Source organism: Panulirus ornatus, chromosome 6 (assembly GCF_036320965.1).
Source record: "Panulirus ornatus isolate Po-2019 chromosome 6, ASM3632096v1, whole genome shotgun sequence".
NCBI classification, from domain to species: Eukaryota; Metazoa; Arthropoda; class Malacostraca; order Decapoda; family Palinuridae; genus Panulirus; species Panulirus ornatus.
The window spans coordinates 3,690,871-3,714,005 of NC_092229.1; the positions used below are offsets into that span (position 1 = coordinate 3,690,871).

The following is a 23,135-nucleotide window of genomic DNA, read 5'->3' on the forward strand; positions in this document are numbered from 1 at the left end:
ACCCATTACTCTAGCATTACACATAACAACATATGGGAGGACTTGTTAGGAAAATTAGGTTATGAGCCTCTGAAAGCACTGTGCTAGAGTTGCCCTTTCCCAGTATCCTGTTCAGGGTGAGGCAGTAAAGGCTAAGAAGCAGCACCAGAGTTCATCAGTTATGGAGACTTTTGCTATGGTCACCCTCAGAAGAGAGTTCCTGGAAGGAACAGGTATCTGAGATATAGACAAACAGATAGAAAAATGAGAAGACTCCTTGTGCTCAAAATGTACCTTCCACACACTCAGTTGTCTTGTGCCCACCCCACAAAGACACGCACATCACCACCACACTTTTTGACTTGTAGTCCTGCTTGTTGGACATGGCTAGCATCTTGAGCATTGTGGGAGCCCCACAGAAGGGGCTTGTAGGGCAGGAAGGTAAATTTGAATATGATTTTAAAAAGTTTATAAATGCTCTAGTGTATTGCTGTTTTGAAGAGTGAATATAAAAAGTCAAAGAAATGTTTAACCAGGAAATATTTGCTTTTAAGTATTTTGTTTTTAACCTAAATTTTAGATCCTATCTTTGACCTTGCAGATATGTTGTATATCAGTTTCCATTTTATCTGTTTCAGGTAAAAAGCTACCAGATAATGTTAACCCAAGAGCTGTATTTGCAAACAATGAACTTGATCTTCGAGATATTAAAGTCTATGGCTTTGACTATGACTACACCTTAGCAAATTATGAAGTAACCGTTGAAAGTTTGATCTATGATCTGGGAAAGAATGTTTTAGTTTCTAAATATAGGGTGAGTACAACATCAGCATTAGTCAGTTTAAAGAGGGCCGTAGTTTTTTCCTTTTTTTAAGGAAATAAAGCTTTAAGTCCTTCTTTACCTTTACCTTCTTTATCTGTATCAAAAGAAGCTAGTAGATAGGAGACAATATACTGAATGACATGAAAAGCAAAATTTTTTTTTACTTGAAGAATCATTACTTTCCACAGAGTATATTGTACTGTACATTCTCACATTTCTGTGTACAAAACATTTACTTTTTATCACGTTTATCCTGCCCTTCTTTGTTCTCTGTCCTCATTTTTGGTCAGTCCTTCATTTACTTCACTTGATGTAATCCTTGCATGATACTCTTCATGTTTTCCATCTTCCTAGGTCCATGCTTTTCAAAAAGACTCCATTATTTATGAACTGCAGCCTGCATAAGTAAACATCTCCTGTGAACTTTCTTCACTTTCATAACATCTCCATATGAGAATTATACTTGAATAGTTACGACTTACAAACCAATCTTTCATTCCATACTTGCATTTACTAGCATATCCTGAAATAGGCTGTAATTTCCATTGGACAATTCTTTTCACACTTTCATATATACAGTTTTAGCCTTTCATTGCTTTCCTGTTTACAGAGCTGTTTGCATGCTGATATGAACTTTATTTTTTAATATTTTCTCAGTCATGCTAAATTGTCTTCTGTAGGTTTTGATTCTCCATTGATTTTTGTTTGAATGGGATGATAGCCCCTTTTATATTGTCACTCAAAAAGGGACTTGGGGGACCTAGTTAGGATAGTACCAACTCAAAATATAACTATAACAGAAACCGTCAGTCCATCATAGATAAAGTATGGGATAAAGGCTATCTTCTCAAGATAGGTAATCAAAGCATTGCCTTTGGCATGATGTTAGGGCATTGAGCCTATGTAAAAGAGAGAGGGAAGGTAGTTCATGCTATAGAATTGATGTGCAATTCCAAATTTCCTTCATATCTATATATTAGTTCTGGAGGGATCAATTTATGACTAGAAATATTTTGATTTCTTTCACAACATGATTCAGATAATTTCAGAAATAATATATAAAGAAATTTTTCAGTATCCTGAGGCAATTAAGTCTCTAGAATACAACCGTGACTTTGCTGTACGAGGGCTTCACTATGATATTGAACAAGGACTGCTGATGAAGTTAGACCAGTTTCAGCAAATTCAAATTGGATCTATATTTCGAGGCTTAACTCGTCTCAGCCAAAAGGAGGTCTTAGAAATTTATGGTAGTCGGTCGCTGCCGCTCCATTATGTGGAGGGGCACTTGAGAGGGGTAAGTACACTTTCAGCTTTACTTCATTTTAATTTCAGAGAGAATGAAGCATGATTAGTGGTAAATGTATGGAAAGATTTAGTGAGCTGCTACCCAAACATTCAATTTGGATAAAAATTATTACATTTTACTGAAGTCAATATTTATTAGAATGTTTATGATATAATGATATATATATTCATATATAATAAGAAACTGAAGAAGTCTAATTATATTAACAGGAAAGCTCATTTATATTATGATGTGGTAGCTAAGGTTCTTGCTTTCACATTTTCATTTACAAACAGATTTCTGATGGTGTCTGTGAGGGACGCATCTTTGGAGAAAACCAGTTGGCAAATTCCATGGTATAAGAAATGATTAATATAATGACAATAAACCTTTTCCTCTCTGAGTTGATTATGGGAGAAGTATGTAAATGGGATGAAATTCATTGTAAATCTTGTTTAATTCCTTTCTCTTTCATTAGTTTTTGAAATTTAGAATTATGTATTTCAATAACCGTAATTCATATTGGGCAAGTGATTTGTGCAGACAGCTATACATTTCTTACCTATGGACAAAGCCCTTTTTTTACCCAGTTATTTAAGCTCTGTTCTTGTTCATTTACCCCCAGTGAACATCAGAAAACTTGAGGCCACTAGATGCTCATTTATAGGACTTTTCATCCATAGAACAACTTGTTTGGGCATGTGACATCCTGGCCTGGAGTTGAGGTGATGCTAAGTAATCCCTCTTCATCATTCATGTACTGTTGCCAACTGGTGTTATTTAAACTTGCCAACCAGTGCTTGACATTTGTTTTTGATGTCTACTTTTTTCAGTGACACAAATCATAAGAATTTTGTTATTCTTAAGAACCAGTGCACCTGTAGACAATGATATCTGCTACAATATGGTTTCAACTTTAGACTTTTGTATTATAGTCTAAAGTTTGGCATGCTGTCAGGAAACATGCCAATATAAGTTCAAATAACCATACTGAAAGTATGTGCAATATACTACAGAGAAATGTTTAAACTGTATGTCATGATATGAAAAATACTTACTGGCTCATATCAACTGGCATATGCCAGTTCATTCCATCTTGGCTAGGTTAATATCAGACATCTTTACCATCAGTAATGCAATATCTTTAGCAAATTTCATAGATTTTCTAAGTAATGCAGATTCAGATGATGAATGTGTCAGGTTTAGCTATTTAGTCACCGACATTTTGTCAAGAAGGCATGTTTCTTCCTAATACAGGAAAGTCTATGATCTTTTTAAATCAGTTCACAAGGCACAGGATCATTTGACGTCCCCAAATAGATTGGCTACACCATTCAGCTTGTTAATAGTACAAATAACATTGCTTGTTTTGGTGACTTTGGGTCGACATTGTTTGAATTTATGAATCAGGGATGTTTGTTCATCAGTGCTGAGGCTGTAGACAATGTAGACAATGTGTCTCATTTGGCCAGGTGTATCAAACATGTGGAGAATTACCTAAGAGTGAATTTATGCCACAAAAGTAAGCACTGCCTTACTAGATCAGAGAGGCAGAATAGTGATGTAGTCTTGTGTCACTGTATTGAAATCAACTATTTTGAAGTGGATCTAGTCATCAGAAGTAGAGCAACAGTTGGATCTCTTTGCCACCAAGGCAAGAAAGAATAGACCAGATTTAAAAGAAGTGGACCTCCATGGTGCAGTGGTTAGTGTTGCTTACTGTGACATTCTTAGGCTACCCAGGGTTGAGGCTACATAAGTTTGAAATCCTGGTTACAGCAGTTAGTGCACAGTCAAAGCAGTTGTTCACTGGGGCAACTCATTAGACTGATTACCTAGCATAGACTGGCGTATGTATATATATGTATATATATATATATATATCTTTTATTTCATACTATTCGCCATTTCCCGCGATAGCGAGGTAGCGTTAAGAACAGAGGACTGGGCCTTTGAGGGAATATCCTCACCTGACCCCCTTCTCTGTTCCTTCTTTTGGAAGAAAAAAAAAAAAAAGAAAAACGAGAGGGGAGGATTTCCAGCCCCCTGCTCCCTTCCCTTTTAATCGCCTTCTACGACACGCAGGGAATACGTGGGAAGTATTCTTTCTCCCCTATCCCCAGGGATAATATGTATATATATATATATATATATATATATATATATATATATATATATATATATATATATATTTCTTTCTTTCTTTCAAACTATTCGCCATTTCCCGCATTAGCGAGGTAGCGTTAAGAACAGAGGACTGGGCCTTTGAGGGAATACCCTCACCTGGCCCAATTCTCTGTTCCTTCTTTTGGAAAATTAAAAAAAAAAAAAAAAAAAACGAGAGGGGAGGATTTCCAGCCCCCCGCTCCCTCCCCTTTTAGTCGCCTTCTACGACACGCAGGGAATACGTGGGAAGTACTCTTAATCCCCTATCCCCAGGGATAAATATATATATATATATATATATATTTTTTTTTTATCGAGGATGTAAGGCATGTGTACGTGTAGGAAGAGAGGAAAGTGATTGGTTCTCAGTGAATGTAGGTTTGCGGCAGGGGTGTGTGATGTCTCCATGGTTGTTTAATTTGTTTATGGATGGGGTTGTTAGGGAGGTGAATGCAAGACTTTTGGAAAGAGGGGCAAGTATGAAGTCTGTTGTGAATGAGAGAGCTTGGGAAGTGAGTCAGTTGTTGTTCGCTGATGATACAGCGCTGGTGGCTGATTCATGTGAGAAACTGCAGAAGCTGGTGACTGAGTTTGGTAAAGTGTGTGAAAGAAGAAAGTTAAGAGTAAATGTGAATAAGAGCAAGGTTATTAGGTACAGTAGGGTTGAGGGTCAAGTCAATTGGGAGGTAAGTTTGAATGGAGAAAAACTGGAGGAAGTAAAGTGTTTTAGATATCTGGGAGTGGATCTGGCAGTGGATGGAACCATGGAAGCGGAAGTGAATCATAGGGTGGGGGAGGGGGCGAAAATCCTGGGAGCCTTGAAGAATGTGTGGAAGTCGAGAACATTATCTCGGAAAGCAAAAATGGGTATGTTTGAAGGAATAGTGGTTCCAACAATGTTGTATGGTTGCGAGGCGTGGGCTGTGGATAGAGTTGTGCGCAGGAGGGTGGATGTGCTGGAATGAGGTGTTTGAGGACAATGTGTGGTGTGAGGTGGTTTGATCGAGTAAGTAATGTAAGGGTATGAGAGATGTGTGGAAATAAAAAGAGCGTGGTTGAGAGAGCAGAAGAGGGTGTTTTGAAATGGTTTGGGCACATGGAGAGAATGAGTGAGGAAAGATTGACCAAGAGGATATATGTGTCGGAGGTGGAGGGAACGAGGAGAAGTGGGAGACCAAATTGGAGGTGGAAAGATGGAAGGGAAAAGATTTTGAGTGATCGGGGCCTGAACATGCAGGAGAGTGAAAGGCGGGCAAGGAATAGAGTGAATTGGATCGATGTGGTATACCGGGGTTGACGTGCTGTCAGTGAATTGAATCGGGGCATGTGAAACGTCTGGGGTAAACCATGGAAAGTTGCGTGGGGCCTGGAGGTGGAAAGGGAGCTGTGGTTTCGGGCATTATTGTATGACAGCTAGAGACTGAGTGTGAACGAATGGGGCCTTTGTTGTCTTTTCCTAGCGCTACCTCGCACACATGTGGGGGGGGGATGGTATTCCACGTGTGGCAAGGTGGCGATGGGAATGAATAAAGGCAGACAGTGTGAATTTTGTGCATGGGTATATATGTATGTGTCTGTGTGTGTATATATATATGTACATTGAGATGTATAGGTATGTATATTTGCGTGTGTGGACGTGTATGTATATACATGTGTATGGGGGTGGGTTGGGCCATTTCTTTCGTCTGTTTCCTTGCACTACCTCGCAAACGCGGGAGACAGCGACAAAGCAAAATAAATAATAATAATATATATATATATATATATATGGAGTGAAAAAGATTTTGAGTGATATGGGCCTGAACATGCAGGAGGGTGAAAGGCGGGCAAGGAATAGAGTGAATTGGATCGATGTGGTATACCGGGGTTGACGTGCTGTCAGTGGATTGAATCAGGGCATGTGAAGCGTCTGGAGTAAACCATGGAAAGTTGTGTGGGGCCTGGATGTGGAAAGGGAGCTGTGGTTTCGGGCATTATTGCATGACAGCTAGAGACTGAGTGTGAACGAATGGGGCCTTTGTTGTCTTTTCCTAGTGCTACCTCGCACACATGAGGGGGGAGGGGGATGGTATTCCATGTGTAGCGAGGTGGCGATGGGAATGAATAAATGCAGACAGTGTGAATTGTGTGCATGGGTATATATGTATGTGTCTGTGTGTGTATATATATGTGTACATTGAGATGTATAGGTATGTATATTTGCGTGTGTGGACGTGTATGTATATACATGTGTATGGGGGTGGGTTGGGCCATTTCTTTCGTCTGTTTCCTTGCACTACCTCGCAAATGCGGCAGACAGCGACAAAGCAAAATAAATAATAATAAATGACATGAAGTCTGTTGTGGATGAGAGAGCTTGGGAAGTGAGTCAGTTGTTGTTCGCTGATGATACAGAGCTGATGGCTGATTCATGTGAGAAACTGCAGAAGCTGGTGACTGAGTTTGGTAAAGTGTGTGAAAGAAGAAAGTTAAGAGTAAATGTGAATAAGAGCAAGGTTATTAGGTACAGTAGGGTTGAGGGTCAAGTCAATTGGGAGGTAAGTTTGAATGGAGAAAAACTGGAGGAAGTAAAGTGTTTTAGATATCTGGGAGTGGATCTGGCAGCGGATGGAACCATGGAAGCAGAAGTGGATCATAGGGTGGGGGAGGGGGCGGAAATTCTGGGAGCCTTGAAGAATGTGTGGAAGTCGAGAACATTATCTCGGAAAGCAAAAATGGGTATGTTTGAAGGAATAGTGGTTCCAACAATGTTGTATGGTTGCGAGGCGTGGGCTATGGATAGAGTTGTGCGCAGGAGGATAGATGTGCTGGAAATGAGATGTTTGAGGACAATGTGTGGTGTGAGGTGGTTTGATCGAGTAAGTAACATAAGGGTAAGAGAGATGTATGGAAATAAAAAGAGCGTGGTTGAGAGAGCAGAAGAGGGTGTTTTGAAATGATTTGGGCACATGGAGAGAATGAGTGAGGAAAGATTGACCAAGAGGATATATGTGTCGGAGGTGGAGGGAAAGAGGAGAAGTGGGAGACCAAATTGGAGGTGGAAAGATGGAGTGAAAAAGATTTTGTGTGATCGGGGCCTGAACATGCAGGAGGGTGAAAGGAGGGCAAGGAATAGAGTGAATTGGATCGATGTGGTATACCGGGGTTGACGCACTGTCAGTGGGTTGAATCAGGGCATGTGAAGCATCTGGGGTAAACCATGGAAAGCTGTGTAGGTATGTATATTTGCGTGTGTGGACGTATGTATATACATGTGTATGGGGGTGGGTTGGGCCATTTCTTTCGCCGGTTTCCTTGCGCTACCTCGCAAACGCGGGAGACAGCGACAAAAAAAAAAAATATATATATATATATATATATATATATATATATATATATATATATTTTTTTTTTCATACTATTCGCCATTTCCCGCGCTTGCGAGGTAGCGTTAAGAACAGAGGACTGGGCCTCAGAGGGAAAATCCCCACCTGGCCCCCCTCTCCGTTCCTTCCTTTGGAAAATAAAAAAAAAACGAGAGGGGAGGATTTCCAGCCACCCGCTCCCTCCCCTTTTAGTCGCCTTCTACGACACGCAGGGAATACGTGGGAAGTATTCTTTCTCCCCTATCCCAGGGATAATATATATATATAGATATATATATATATATATATATATATATATATATATATATATATATATATATATATATATATATTTATATATATGTACACCAGTCTATGCTATGTAACCAATTTAATAAGTTGCTCCAGTGAACAGTGTTATATGGTCACAAGGCATGGGCTATAGATAGGGTTGTGCGGAGGAGGGTCGATGTGTTGGAAATGAAGTGTTTGAGGGCAGTATGTGGTGTGAGGTGGTTTGATCAAGTAAGTAATGAAAGGGTAAGAGATATGTGTGGTATTAGAAAGAGTGTGGTTGAGAGAGCAGAGGAGGGTTTATTGAAATGGTATAGCCACATGGAGAGAATGAGTGAGGAAAGATTGACAAAGACGATGGACATATGTGTCAGAGGTGGAGGGAACGAGAAGTGGGAGACCAAATTGGAGATGGAAGGATGGAGTGAAAAAGATTTTGAGCAATCGGGGCCTGAACATACAGGAAGCTGAATGGCGTGCAAGGAATAGAGTGAATTGGTACGATGTGGTATACTGGGGTCGATGTGCTGTCAATGGATTGAACCAGGGCATGTGAAGTGTCTAGGGTAAACCATGAAAAGTATTGTGGGGCCTGGATATGGAAAGGGAGCTTTGGTTTCGGTGCATTACACATGACAGCTAGAGACTGAGTGTGAATGAATGTGGTCTTTGTTGCCTTTTCCTGGCTATATATATGGAGAGAGATGGGTGATTTTAGGTGCCTATGCACCTGGTCATGAAGAGAAAGATCATGAGAGACAAGTGTTTTGGGAGCAGCTGAGTGTGTGTGTTAGCAGCTTTGATGCACGAGACCAGGTAGTGATGAGTGATTTGAATGCAAAGGTGAATAATGTGGCAGTTGAGGGTATAATTGGTGTGCATGGGGTGCTCAGTGTTGTAAATGGAAATGTTGAAGATCTTTTAGATTTTTGTGCTGAAAAAGGACTGGTGATTGGGAATACCTGGTTTAAAAAGAGAGATATACATAAGTATACATATGTAAGTAGGAGAGATGGCCAGAGAGCATTATTGGATTACATGTTAATTGATAGATGTGTGTGAAAGAGAGACTTTTGGATGTTGATGTGCTGAGAGGGGCATCTGGAGGGATGTCTGATCATTATCTTGTGGAGGCGAAGGTGAAGATTTGTAAAGGTTTTCGGAAAAGAAGAGAATTTTAGGGTGAAGAAAGTGGTGAGAGTAAGTGAGCTTGGAAAGGAGATTTGTGTGAGGAAGTACCAGGAGAGATTGAGTGTAGAATGGAAAAAGATGAGAGCAAATGACATAAGGGGAGTCGGGGGAGGAATGGGATGTATTTAGGGAGCCATTGATGGCTTGTGCAAAAGATGCCTGTGGCATGAGAAGCGTGGGAGGTGGGCAGATTAGAAAGGTTATGAGTGGTGGGATGAAGAAGTAAGATTGCTAGTGAAAGAGAAGAGAGAGGCATTTGGATGATTTTTGCATGGAAGTAGTGCAAATGACTGGGAGATGTATAAAAGAAAGAGTCAGGAGGTCAAGAGAAAGGTACAGGAGGTGAAAGTGGTGAAGTGAGGAGATGGAGTGAGTATTTTGAAGGTTTGTTGAATGTGTTTGATGATAGAATGGCAGATATAGGGTGTTTTAGTTGAGGTGGTGTGCGAAGTGAGAGGGTCAGGGAGAATTGTTTGGTAAACAGAGAAGAGGTAGTGAAAGCTTTGCATAAGATGAAAGCTGGGGAGTCGGCGGGTTTGGATGGTATTGCAGTGGAATTTATTGAAAAGGGGGTGACTGTGTTCTTGACTGGTTGGTAAGGATATTCATTGTATGTATGGTTCATGGTAAAGTGCCTGATGATTGGCAGAATGCATGCATAGTACCATTGTACAAAGGCAAAGGGGATAAAGGTGAGTGTTCAAATAACAGAGGGAACAACATGTGGGAGACCAAAGTGGAGGTGGAAGGATGGAGTGAAAAATTTTTAAGCAATCGGGGCCTGAACATACAGGAAGGTGAAAGGCATGCAAGGAATAGAGGGAATTGGAACGATGTGATATACCAGGGTCGACGTGCTGTCAATGGATTGAACCAGGGCATGTGAAGCGTTTAGGGTAAACCATGGAAAGTTTTGTGGGGCCTGGATGTGGAAAGGGAGCTATGGTTTTGGTGCATTATACATGACAGCTAGAGACTGAGTGTGAATGAATGTGGCCTTTGTTGTCTTTTCCTAGCGCTACCTCGTGCACGTGCGGAGGGAGGGGGGTGCCATTTCATGTGTGGCGGGGTGGCGATAGGAATGGATGAAGGCAGCAAGTATGAATATGTACATGTGTATATATATATATGTGTATATATATATCTCTGTGTATGTATATGTACATGTGCGTTGAAATGTATAGGTATGTATACATGCATGTGTGGGCGTTTATGTGTTTACATGTGAATGTGGGTGGGTTGGGCCAGTCTTTCGTCTGTTTCCTACCAGGAAGCCAACTTGTAAGATATGTAATAGAAAACTTGCCTGTTCTTTGGTGTTAAGATAATGGTGAGGTCAATGTATATTGCCATGTAAGGCTGCCTGCATTGCGTGATTTTATTCAAAGACACAATTTTAACTTGTATGATAAAATGATGATATTAATTTGTTACTTTCATACACATTCTAGACTTTCATTATCATGTCAACTGATCATCAACGGTAGAAGAGAAGGTTTTCTGTTCACTTATTAAGCCATGCCATCCTTTGTTGAAAAATTTTGTCAGGATAAAAAACAAAATCTCAATAGATTCAGAGGTGACACTGAAGTCATATTTCAATGTTATCTGAACCCAAATGGGGTTAGGTTGTTTTTCCTATGTCTTCCATCCAGGAATCACAACCTAACCATATATCACTTGTTTTCTGAATCTAATCTTAGTACCATACTCATTCCTAAGTAACTTAGACCATTAGATTACTCTTGATTACTAATGTAATCTGGAAAACAAGAACCTAACCTTGATGTGAATCATTTGTTTTGCTTGTTTAATTTATTTGACCAAGCTTGCATGTTATGCTACCATGGGACCTTACTTATCTTATAATCAGGTAAGAGGGATACAAGGCCATATCACAAGGTCAAATAGTTAAACAAGATTATTGGATGAAGAGTTGCCATTTTTGTTGTAGATAACAGGCCTGCTAACATTTGAAGTCATGATTTCACTTGGAGACTACACACCAAAAAATGTAAAGAATGAATATGCCCTAAACTCATTTCAGTGGATAGAAGATACTAAAGAAAAAATTTGAAAAAAAATTATGTGAGGAAACAAAAACAAGTGTGAAAAGCACAAGAAAGAATTTGGACCTGTAGTGAACAACATGAATGGTGTGAAATCTACACATGACTTAGATATAAGGAATATATATACTCACTGTTCCCATAAAATGCCAGAATAAACCCAGAAGAAACAGAATAATCATAATTAGAAGATAATAAATCGGTGATCAACAAAGACTGAAGAAATTACAGCACCAGCCAAAAAGCATGTTGTGTAGAGAAAAGTAGAGTTTAGTCAATTACTTGCTTAGCTTACCTCTTTGGATTCATTTCTTGACAGCAGAGATAATATTGGACCACTGATTATGCAGGGTTTTCCTTGCTATTGTGGCAAATGATGGGTAAACTGCTATAAATCTTTGGGATTGTGCCTGGTTTTTATTCCAACGGAAACGGGTCTCTCATGTCCATGCTCAGTGGCTAGACTTAGTAAGGAAGAGTTCTTAAAAATTATTCATTATACTTAACCGCTGTCTCCTACATTAGCAAGGTAGCGCGAGGAAACAGACGAAGAATGGCCCAACCCACCCACATACACATGTATGTACATAAACGCTCACACATGCACATACATATGCATTTCATTGTTTTTTATTTATCTATGTGAATATGTGAGTACTTATTTGTATATTAGTTCATGAATTAGGAACCAACCTGCTAAAGAGAATTCGCAAGAAAGATTAAAAAAGAAGCAATTTACCATATTCTTTACTGAATATGAATTGAGCTTGCTCTGTTTCCACACTTGCTAGTGGTGACGTGCTTAACAGCAGTTCCATCTCTAATACCCATTTCTCCCCTCATTTTTTGAATGTCTATATTCATTAGTCCACGAACTAGATAGCAACTTAGTAAGAAGTTTGTAAAAAAAAAGTATATATGAATTGACTCAAGAATTTACCGAAAATATGAATGCTATGATGCAATAGAATAGAATTGAATTCATGTGACATATATGTCAAGTATGACAGAGTGTTAATGTACTGTGTTCTGAAAATATAGCACATACTGGCTTGTGCTGATGTCAACTTTGACTAGTCCAGTGCATGCTGATGTTGATTTATCTTTGCTTGGTGCCTCCTCCTATAATATATCAAATGGCACACCACAAACTGATGTGGCTGAACATGTTTAGTCGGGAAGTGGCGTGGTTTTTGGATGAGGTGTTGGATGTATTGTTAGCTAAAGAATTTTGCATTAGTCTATCATTGAAATATCCAACATGAAAAGATTTGTTTTTGGTGTAGCTGGCTAGTGGAAATAGAGATATCAAGTTACATTTTGTTTGGAGAGAAAAGGAGTTGACTCTTTGCAAAAAATGAAGCTGCCTGATTTTTAAAAGAAAGCTTTCATGTGCATGCTTAAAAACTTGTTTAGGGATACATCATATGTTTTGTCCAGTTTTGGTGTTAAGATAGTACTGTGTTTGAAATATACAGTTGGGGTTACAATTAACAGTCTTTCCATTAATCCTAGATCTTGCTTTTTGTTTAAAGCCAAGAACTTCACACTTGATTTAAAGAACCGTTAAGATTATCCAACCCAGGATTTATTTAAGAATGCATGACTTGAAAAAGTATTCCACAGTTAAGGTCTTTCCATCACACAACATGCATGTCCATCAAACATCAAATATTATGGAAGTCCAGGAAGAGTTTTGCTGGGAGATGTTTGCTCTGAGGGTTTCTCTCATTTTAATGCTATGTGGCCTTGGGAAGATTTATCGACATGAAAACTTCAGCAATAGAAGAGTGCCTTAGATCGTAGAAGACAAGTGCCATGTAGATTGTCTCCACCATGTACTAGTATCTTACAGTGATTTTATGGTTGATAGATCTTCCCTTCCTGTTCACAGTGGTCCTAAAACTACATTATGGAAATGAGATTAGAGAGCTGGCTCAGTAAGTCAGCTGTAAGCATATGAAAAGCACATATTGGGACAGATCTTTCACTTACTCATTACCCATCCAACTTTTCCCTGTATTCTTGGGTTGCCCTTCTGATTATCAGTAAAGTTCAAGTCTAAGTGGCACAACAGCTGTGTAGTGGAGCTATAGCAGCATGATGCCATAGGTGTGAAGGCAGAGGAATAATTTAGCCAGTGATTATAGGATTATTTAAGAGCAGAATTTCTCACACAGCCCTCCAGGACATTACAATTATGTCTTTTGTATGCATTTAATGTGACTATGCCACTATAGGTATTTTGTTTGTTTGTTTCATTGACTAGATTAAATGGGTGTTAGGAGAACTATATGATAGAGTGTAGGTGAGGGATATGGCTCAAAGTCTTGCTTTTCATAAGCACAAAACTGACATTTTATTATTTTTGGTGTAATTGTTTCTTGGTAACAATAGAACAGTTTGACTACCAAGTTTCTTTCTGTCTGATAATTAGCATGAAATTCAAAATAGCTTTACTGAAACTGATTTTACTTGGTAATTTCTTATTGTAATGATTGGCATGCAGTTTGAAACTAACATTGCTCATACACTTGTGTATAAGATTTGATTGACCAGTTTCATGCTCACTAATGATTAGCTTAGTGTTTGAATTTGTATTTGGTTATAGTGACATGCAAATATTTAGGACATATTTTGATATTTCATAAATGTAATGTTCATTCAGAATTTTTTATTTGAAATTGTTTCAGCATGCCAAGATGGCTCATCTGGCTGATCTCTTCTCTCTGCCTGAGATGTGCCTCCTTAGTCAGGTGGCACAATACTTCCATGACAATAATGTGCCTTATCACTCCGTCCCTCTCTTCAATGATGTTAAGGTCAGTATTCAGTTATTAAGTTAATTGAAAACTATTTGTATTACTTCATAACATTTTTAAGGAATGGTATGTATTGTTTTGTTTTAACTAATATCAGATATCATAGTTTTTTGGCTTAAAAGCAAAGCTTTTCTTGGAACAATGTTTTTCTTTTTATAATGAATGTATAATTTTCAATTATGACAGAATCTTTCCAAGTCACTAAGGCATATTACATGATACCTCCATCTGTCTTAGTTTAACCTTCAGTTGTCAACAGGAGTTGAAATCAGTCTATAGAGCTAAAAGTGATTTTGATTTGACTTGAAAATTGGTTTTGAGCTCATGTGAGTTTAGTTTTCTATTGATAACTTTTTCCACTCATTGCTATTGTGTTCCTTTCCTTCCCCTTTTGAAGTTGCACCGTTTTTCATTATATATAAACCAGTTGTGATGAACTTGTGGCCTACGAGCACCACCCATCAGTAAGACTTGGGAAATATACATGCTCATTATCTTAATGTATGATGATACTTTTCCATTTTTTCTCATTTAATGGTATACTCATCTTGCTTTTAGTGTATTTGTGATGACTCACATGCATGAGTGATAGCTAGACTTGATTATTGCAAGAAAAACCCTAACTAAATGAAATTATCATGATTTTCCACAGGCAGCCATTGGTAGTATTCATCCAGAGATGCACCGTATTGTGGGCCGTAACATCAGTGAATATTTGATCAAGGACCCCAATCTTGTTACCTTTTTTGATATGTTAAAGAAAAACAAGAAAGAAATATTCATCATTACCAACAGTCCATTTTATTTTGTGTAAGTGTAATTAAGTATGCTGTCAAGGAGTCAGTATGCAAGATTGTAAAATAGAGATATTTATTTATATTTATTTATTATACTTTGTCGCTGTCTCCTGTGTTAGCAAGGTAGCGCAAGGAAACAGATGAAAGAATGGCCCAACCCACCCACATACACATGTATATACATACACGTCCACACACGCACATATGAATACCTATACATCTCAACGTATACATATATATACACACACAGACATATGCATATACATATAAAATAGAGATACATATACATATAAATATATATACATATACATATGAAATAGAGATAACATATTTATTATATCTTATGGCAGCTTCTGAGAAGTATAAGGAGGTAAGAATTGAGTAATGTAAAATGAGAGTGTAGTAGAAACGTATGAAATAACACTGTGGAACATGGTTCAGAAAATCCTAAGCTGTTTCATCTGTGCATTAGAAGCATATTGTCATTAAAAAATAAGCATTCAGACTGAAGGATAGAGGGGTAAGGGTCATGAAATCAGAGGAGAAAATATATGAGGGGGGTCTAAATGTAAAATTTCAAAACTTCCTCTTAAGGCTGAAGAGTTGGGAAAGGAGAGTAAATATATATGGTTTCTAGTATTTTAACAAGATACTAATGGTTTATGATCCTCATAAGCTGCATGACCATGATGGAATCTCACTTTGTGTACTCCATGAATGTGCAGAAATACTCAACAGAGCACTTGATTGGAAGAGAGTAAACATCATATCTTTCTTTTCAAAGGAAGCAAAGGAAATTGCACAACACTACTGGCTGGTATCTATCGTGAGTTCAGTCTGTAAAGGACTAGATAATAAGGAAACAAGTAGATAAATACTTGCAAAGTGGGTACTGTCTAAGCAAAAAAAAACCTGTCATAGATTAAGCAGTGGCCTAAATAAAAAGCTCGGTAGCTTGACAGTATTTTTGGAGTACCAGTGTTTCTTCGACTCTGTTATCCAAAAGAAGTTGACTAAGATATTGGAAGTACAGGCAGGCATAAGAGGAGACCTTTAGTGAACTGAAAATGATCTAAGTGAGAGAGAGCAAAGGACTCTTGTCAAGGGTGTTTTCTCAAATTGGGATAGTGTAACTATTGTGGTCCCGTCAGGGCTTGGTACTTAGACTGCCACTCTTCCTGAATTCTATCTGTATCTCTGATGCTTGTTCCAACTGGAACCCCCTCAAGGGGATGGCCAAGGTAATAGAGTCTCCATAACTAGAGACTTCCAGTGCCACTTATTAACCTTTAGTGCCTCACCTTTAGCAGTCCACTAGCAGAGGGCAACTCTGGGCAGTGTTTGCAGAGGCTCCTACCTAATATTCGCACTGACTACTTCTACCTAATGCTCCAGCCTAAATGTCCCTTCATACTACTTAATCCACTGCTCCTACCATCTTGCCAGAAGGCAGGGCTAGCGCATAGTGCTCACTGCAAGAAAATCTCATTACAAAGAATGAGTTGTGTGAGTCAGTGTTGTCAAGTGTTATATATGACAAGGAGAGATTGTATGTTTGTGGACAGAATGCCACACCTGAATATGTTTACAGATGATATTAGAATTATGAGATCAAAAGAATTGTGTGGACTACCACAGAGAACCAAAATAGAATTCAGCTCTTGCCATCATATACTTGCCTAGGGAAATTCATCCCAATGATTTGTAAGGTAATAAAGATGGGATAGAAAGAGGAGACTTTTTTGACTATTATCTTGCTGTAAACAAATTGTGGGAATCATCATGAGAGACTTGTGGCTGATATACTACCAAGCCTATCCCTAGAACAATACTTTAGGAAGAATGTCAAGGGGCTAATTCATATGCTGGTCATCAACAAAACTTTTTGAATAAAGAAAACAGGAAAGGATTCAGAAAAGTATACATAGCATATATTAGGCCCAAACTAGTATGCAGCACCATTTTGGTCACTGAGCTAGATTATTTATTTATTTATTATACTTTGTCGCTGTCTCCCGCGTTTGCGAGGTAGCGCAAGGAAACAGACGAAAGAAATGGCCCAACCCCCCCATACACATGTATATACATACGTCCACACACGCAAATATACATACCTACACAGCTTTCCATGGTTTACCCCAGACGCTTCACATGCCTTGATTCAATCCACTGACAGCACGTCAACCCCGGTATACCACATCGCTCCAATTCACTCTATTCCTTGCCCTCCTTTCACCCTCCTGCATGTTCAGGCCCCGATCACACAAAATCTTTTTCACTCCATCTTTCCACCTCCAATTTGGTCTCCCTCTTCTCCTTGTTCCCTCCACCTCCGACACATATATCCTCTTGGTCAATCTTTCCTCACTCATCCTCTCCATGTGCCCAAACCACTTCAAAACACCCTCTTCTGCTCTCTCAACCACGCTCTTTTTATTTCCACACATCTCTCTTACCCTTACGTTACTCACTCGATCAAACCACCACACACCACACATTGTCCTCAAACATCTCATTTCCAGCACATCCATCCTCCTGCGCACAACTCTATCCATAGCCCACGCCTCGCAACCATACAACATTGTTGGAACCACTATTCCTTCAAACATACCCATTTTTGCTTTCCGAGATAATGTTCTCGACTTCCACACATTCTTCAAGGCCCCCAGAATTTTCACCCCCTCCCCCACCCTATGATCCACTTCCGCTTCCATGGTTCCATCCGCTGCCAGATCCACTCCCAGATATCTAAAACACTTCACTTCCTCCAGTTTTTCTCCATTCAAACTCACCTCCCAATTGACTTGACCCTCAACCCTACTGTACCTAATAACCTTGCTCTTATTCACATTTACTCTTAACTTTCTTCTTCCACACACTTTACCAAACTCAGTCACCAGCTTCTGCAGTTTCTCACATGAATCAGCCACCAGCGCTGTATCATCAGCGAACAACAACTGACTCACTTCCCAAGCTCTCTCATCCCCAACAGACTTCATACTTGCCCCTCTTTCCAAAACTCTTGCATTTACCTCCCTAACAACCCCATCCATAAACAAATTAAACAACCATGGAGACATCACACACCCCAGCCGCAAACCTACATTCACTGAGAACCAATCACTTTCCTCTCTTCCTACACGTACACATGCCTTACATCCTAGATAAAAACTTTTCACTGCTTCTAACAACTTTCCTCCCACACCATATATTCTTAATACCTTCCACAGAGCATCTCTATCAACTCTATCATATGCCTTCTCCAGATCCATAAATGCTACATACAAATCCATTTGCTTTTCTAAGTATTTCTCACATACATTCTTCAAAGCAAACACCTGATCCACACATCCTCTACCACATCTAAAATCACACTGCTCTTCCCCAATCTGATGCTCTGTACATGCCTTCACCCTCTCAATCAATACCCTCCCATATAATTTACCAGGAATACTCAACAAACTTATACCTCTGTAATTTGAGCACTCACTCTTATCCCCTTTGCCTTTGTACAATGGCACTATGCACGCATTCCGCCAATCCTCAGGCACCTCACCATGAGTCATACATACATTAAATAACCTTACCAACCAGTCAACAATACAGTCACCCCCTTTTTTAATAACTTCCACTGCAATACCATCCAAACCTGCTGCCTTGCCGGCTTTCATCTTCCGCAAAGCTTTCACTACCTCTTCTCTGTTTACCAAATCATTTTCCCTAACCCTCTCACTTTGCACACCACCTCGACCAAAACACCCTATATCTGCCACTCTATCATCAAACACATTCAACAAACCTTCAAAATACTCACTCCATCTCCTTCTCACATCACCACTACTTGTTATCACCTTCCCATTTGCGCCCTTCACTGAAGTTCCCATTTGCTCCCTTGTCTTACGCACTTTATTTACCTCCTTCCAGAACATCTTTTTATTCTCCCTAAAATTTAATGATACTCTCTCACCCCAACTCTCATTTGCCCTTTTTTTCACCTCTTGCACCTTTCTCTTGACCTCCTGTCTCTTTCTTTTATACATCTCCCACTCAATTGCATTTTTTCCCTGCAAAAATCGTCCAAATGCCTCTCTCTTCTCTTTCACTAATACTCTTACTTCTTCATCCCACCACTCACTACCCTTTCTAATCAACCCACCTCCCACTCTTCTCATGCCACAAGCATCTTTTGCGCAATCCATCACTGATTCCCTAAATACATCCCATTCCTCCCCCACTCCCCTTGCTTCCATTGTTCTCACCTTTTTCCATTCTGTACTCAGTCTCTCCTGGTACTTCCTCACACAGGTCTCCTTCTCAAGCTCACTTACTCTCACCACCCTCTTCACCCCAACATTCACTCTTCTTTTCTGAAAACCCATACAAATCTTCACCTTAGCCTCCACAAGATAATGATCAGACATCCCTCCAGTTGCACCTCTCAGCACATTAACATCCAAAAGTCTCTCTTTCGCACGCCTGTCAATTAACACGTAATCCAATAACGCTCTCTGGCCATCTCTCCTACTTACATAAGTATACTTATGTATATCTCGCTTTTTAAACCAGGTATTCCCAATCATCAGTCCTTTTTCAGCACATAAATCTACAAGCTCTTCACCATTTCCATTTACAACACTGAACACCCCATGTATACCAATTATTCCCTCAACTGCCACATTACTCACCTTTGCATTCAAATCACCCATCACTATAACCCGGTCTCGTGCATCAAAACCACTAACACACTCATTCAGCTGCTCCCAAAACACTTGCCTCTCTTGATCTTTCTTCTCATGCCCAGGTGCATATGCACCAATAATCACCCACCTCTCTCCATCAACTTCCAGTTTTACCCATATTAATCAAGAATTTACTTTCTTACACTCTATCACATACTCCCACAACTCCTGTTTTAGGAGTATTGCTACTCCTTCCCTTGCTCTTGTCCTCTCACTAACCCCTGACTTTACTCCCCAGACATTCCCAAACCACTCTTCCCCTTTACCCTTGAGCTTCGTTTCACTCAGAGCCAAAACATCCAGGTTCCTTTCCTCAAACATACTACCTATCTCTCCTTTTTTCACATCTTGGTTACATCCACACACATTTAGGCTAGAGCTAGATGGGACCTAAAAATTGGAAATGGCAGGTCGATGAAAGGACGTAGAATGAAACTAAAAGCAAGATACAAGAGCTGTAGGAAATATATCAGAATAATGAACAGACAGAAGAAGCTGAGAGGAAATGACAGATGCAGACAGAATAAATGAGTTTAAAAGATTGTATGATGAAAAGAAAGTTTAAGAGATTGTGCCTTTGTAAGTGTAGAATTTCCCCTTCTCCCATATTTCATGGATGTTAATCACAGTTTCATATGACTGACTTTACTTTTACTGAGGGAGATATTGTTATCCCGACTTAAAATGCTGAAATGATGTTTTTAATAATTCAGGACCCTTTTTTCAGGATTTCTAATTGTAGATTATTTCTCTGTAAAAGTAAGCACCCAAGCTTCTTTTTGTATCTTTTTTTCACATTTCCAATGTACCTATTATTTTATAATGTCTTGCCATACAATTTTTCTCAGCTTCTCTTTTTCATGTATTCTGTTAGACTATTAACTTCTTTTTTTTGCTTTCTCTTGGCCCTTCTTTAAAGTAATGGGTCTGTACTCATCTCCAAATAGACTCCTAAGCAAATCAGTAATGGATCCATTTTCATGTCAGACATATGTAAAGGAATGCACATTGAAAAGTATTTTCTGGTTAATTTTCATTTTGCAAGTTGTTCTTTAGCCAGATTTTTGCATAGGAGTTTTAGGTAGAAATAAGAGATTGGAGAAAAGTGATTGTACTGTTGGATATTGATTTTGGAAGTACCTTTATATCAATCATTTTAATAAGTCCCAGGATATTGTATGTAAAGTACATGTACAAGCTGTAGTTTGACTTAAGGAAAAATTCTCAAACTTTTCAGAGATGCTGGAATGTCGTACTTATTAGGAGAAAATTGGCGTGATTACTTTGATGTTGTGGTTGCTAGTGCAAAGAAACCAGCATTTTTCACAGATAGCATGAGACCTTTTCGTGAGCTAAACGAAGAAATACACATTCAAACTTGGGGGCCAGTGACCAAATTGGAAAAAGGCAAGATTTACTTAGAGGTAAGCTGTTTATCAGTTATAATTAAAAGTAAGGCAAAATAATGAAGCTTGCTCTTTATGAATACTGTTCATATTCTCTAAATTCCTGAAGTAGCACAGTATATAGATTTAAGAGTTCCAGAGTTGTTTGGCTACTTACAATTATGTTTGATGAAACAGCTTCATTAAAATTGATTATTTTTCATCTCTAATGTATGAAAATTTTTAATTCATCATATTGTGTTTGACTGTTGAGCCCCAGATTTCAATCATTTTATGAGGTCTTGAAACGAATCATGGAGTCTTCAGCTTGGTTGCTTTGTATGTTATTCTAGGCTTTGTAGCAGAGGAAGGATAATTTGTTTATTGACATGTTTGAATTGGAAATCAGTCCACAGACATAAATCCAACTTCCACCCTCACAAAATCCTGAATGGTCATCCACCTCCAGTTAGCAAAACTCCAACTTTATACATGGTATCACCGATGACATACAAATGGAATTCACTCCACACTACAAAGATAGACACAAAAGTCATGAGCATCCTCAAAACACTAACACAACTTTGGACAAGGAAATTAATCCCCTCAGTATCCTCTTCATGAAGTTTAGCTCTGGCAGTTATGCCTTACCTTCATGGTCATCCACAGATTCAAAAGCTTATATAACAGAACTACAAATCACATGATACAGAGCTCTCAAAACAATCACCTATTGTTCAGCAGCCATAAACATACATCATCTATGGAATGTAACAAACATAGATGATTCCATCTCGCTACACTTGATGACCCTTACCATTTCACAACCAAAGAGCATCCTTCATGTAAAAATTGAAAACTAACTTGACCTCATACTTCAGCAACCTATACTTGCAAATTACCCTCTCCCCAGCATTGACAAAAAATATTCATTGTGTAATAGCTCATCATGTACAAAAAATAACTGCCCCATCAACTCAGTTTTTTGAACTCCACTCCACTGGACACCCTTCAGAAGCTGCAGTCCCCAGTCTTGTTTAGATTACACTTTTTGATCTCTATTCTTGATGTCGTCTATCTATCACCATTATAAGCATCAATTCAGCACATCTCAAGACTCCTTATGCCAAAAATGCAACTTTCATGCTTAGAATACAGAGCACCTCCCACAGTTGTCCTGCACTCACCCAACAAAGACAGGCACACAATATAATGGTTATTTTCACTTTTGGCCCCACCCTCTGAATGTGGTTAGCTATCCCAGTACTATGCGAGTCCTATGGAAGGGTATCCCTGGGGAAGAGAGGATGGACAACTGCCATTAGGAGAAGGTGAAGGATAATTGTTTAGAATCTTTTAATAAATATGATTGATCAGTATGTTAAGATAGTTTGCTATAGGAAAATTAGGAATAATGAGTAAGACAAAGAGGATGTTAATGAAAATATGAAAAAAATTGAACAGAAAACTGCAGTTGTCAGAGTTAGTCAAGCTGCAACAGTAGGAGATGCAAAAGGTAAGTAGTGAATGTTAAATCATTGTCAGAGTTACCAAGATGAAGTAGTAACAAATGCCTTATAAAGTCTTACATATTTTGTTTGTGGGATAATTCAAAGTAATATATCTGTGTAAATGTTTGTCAGGTTCATCATTTTTTTTTTCAGGGTAACCTAAGCCAACTGCAGGAGATGAAAGGTTGGCAAGGTCAAGAAGTTTTATATTTCGGCGATCATCCATACAGTGATTTGGCAGATGTGTCCCTCAACCACAGTTGGCGGACTGGTGCTATTATATGGGAGCTAGATGTAAGTAAAGATTCTGCGAATTAGTTGATATTTTCATTAGTTAAACATGGGAAAAGTTAAGATATTGTTTTATGATAATGAAGAATGTTCAAGAGATGGGGCCCCACAAGTGTAAAACTCCTTCCCCGTGCAGTACAAGTAGGTAAAGATTACATATATATCCCTGGGGATAGGGGAAAAGAATACTTCTCGCACATTCCTCATGTGTCATAGAAGGCGACTGAAGGGGACAGGAGCGGGGGGCTAGAAACCCTCTCCTCCTTGTATTTTAACTTTCTAAAAGGGGAAACAGAAGAAGGAGTCACGCGGGGAGTGCTCATCCTCCTCGAAGGCTCAGACTGGGCTATCTAAATGTGTGTGGATGTAACCAAGATGAGAAAAAGGAGAGATAGGTAGTATGTTTGAGGAAAGGAACCTGAATGTTTTGGCTCTG

At 39.0% G+C, this 23,135-nt stretch overlaps 1 protein-coding gene across 2 annotated transcripts in view; it reads left to right on the forward strand.

Moving 5' to 3' along the window:
* Positions 1-23,135, forward strand: part of Nt5c (5' nucleotidase C) — a 42,480-nt gene that overhangs the window by 9,776 nt on the left and 9,569 nt on the right. The window contains exons 2-8 of one of the 2 annotated variants that reach the window (XM_071662378.1): positions 618-793; positions 1,878-2,099; positions 2,387-2,446; positions 13,848-13,976; positions 14,629-14,786; positions 20,750-20,936; positions 22,562-22,702. In XM_071662378.1, the coding sequence (XP_071518479.1) occupies positions 618-793; positions 1,878-2,099; positions 2,387-2,446; positions 13,848-13,976; positions 14,629-14,786; positions 20,750-20,936; positions 22,562-22,702 (1,073 nt within the window). The remainder of the gene's footprint in view (positions 1-617; positions 794-1,877; positions 2,100-2,386; positions 2,447-13,847; positions 13,977-14,628; positions 14,787-20,749; positions 20,937-22,561; positions 22,703-23,135) is intronic. The other variant, XM_071662379.1, reaches the window with a different exon arrangement.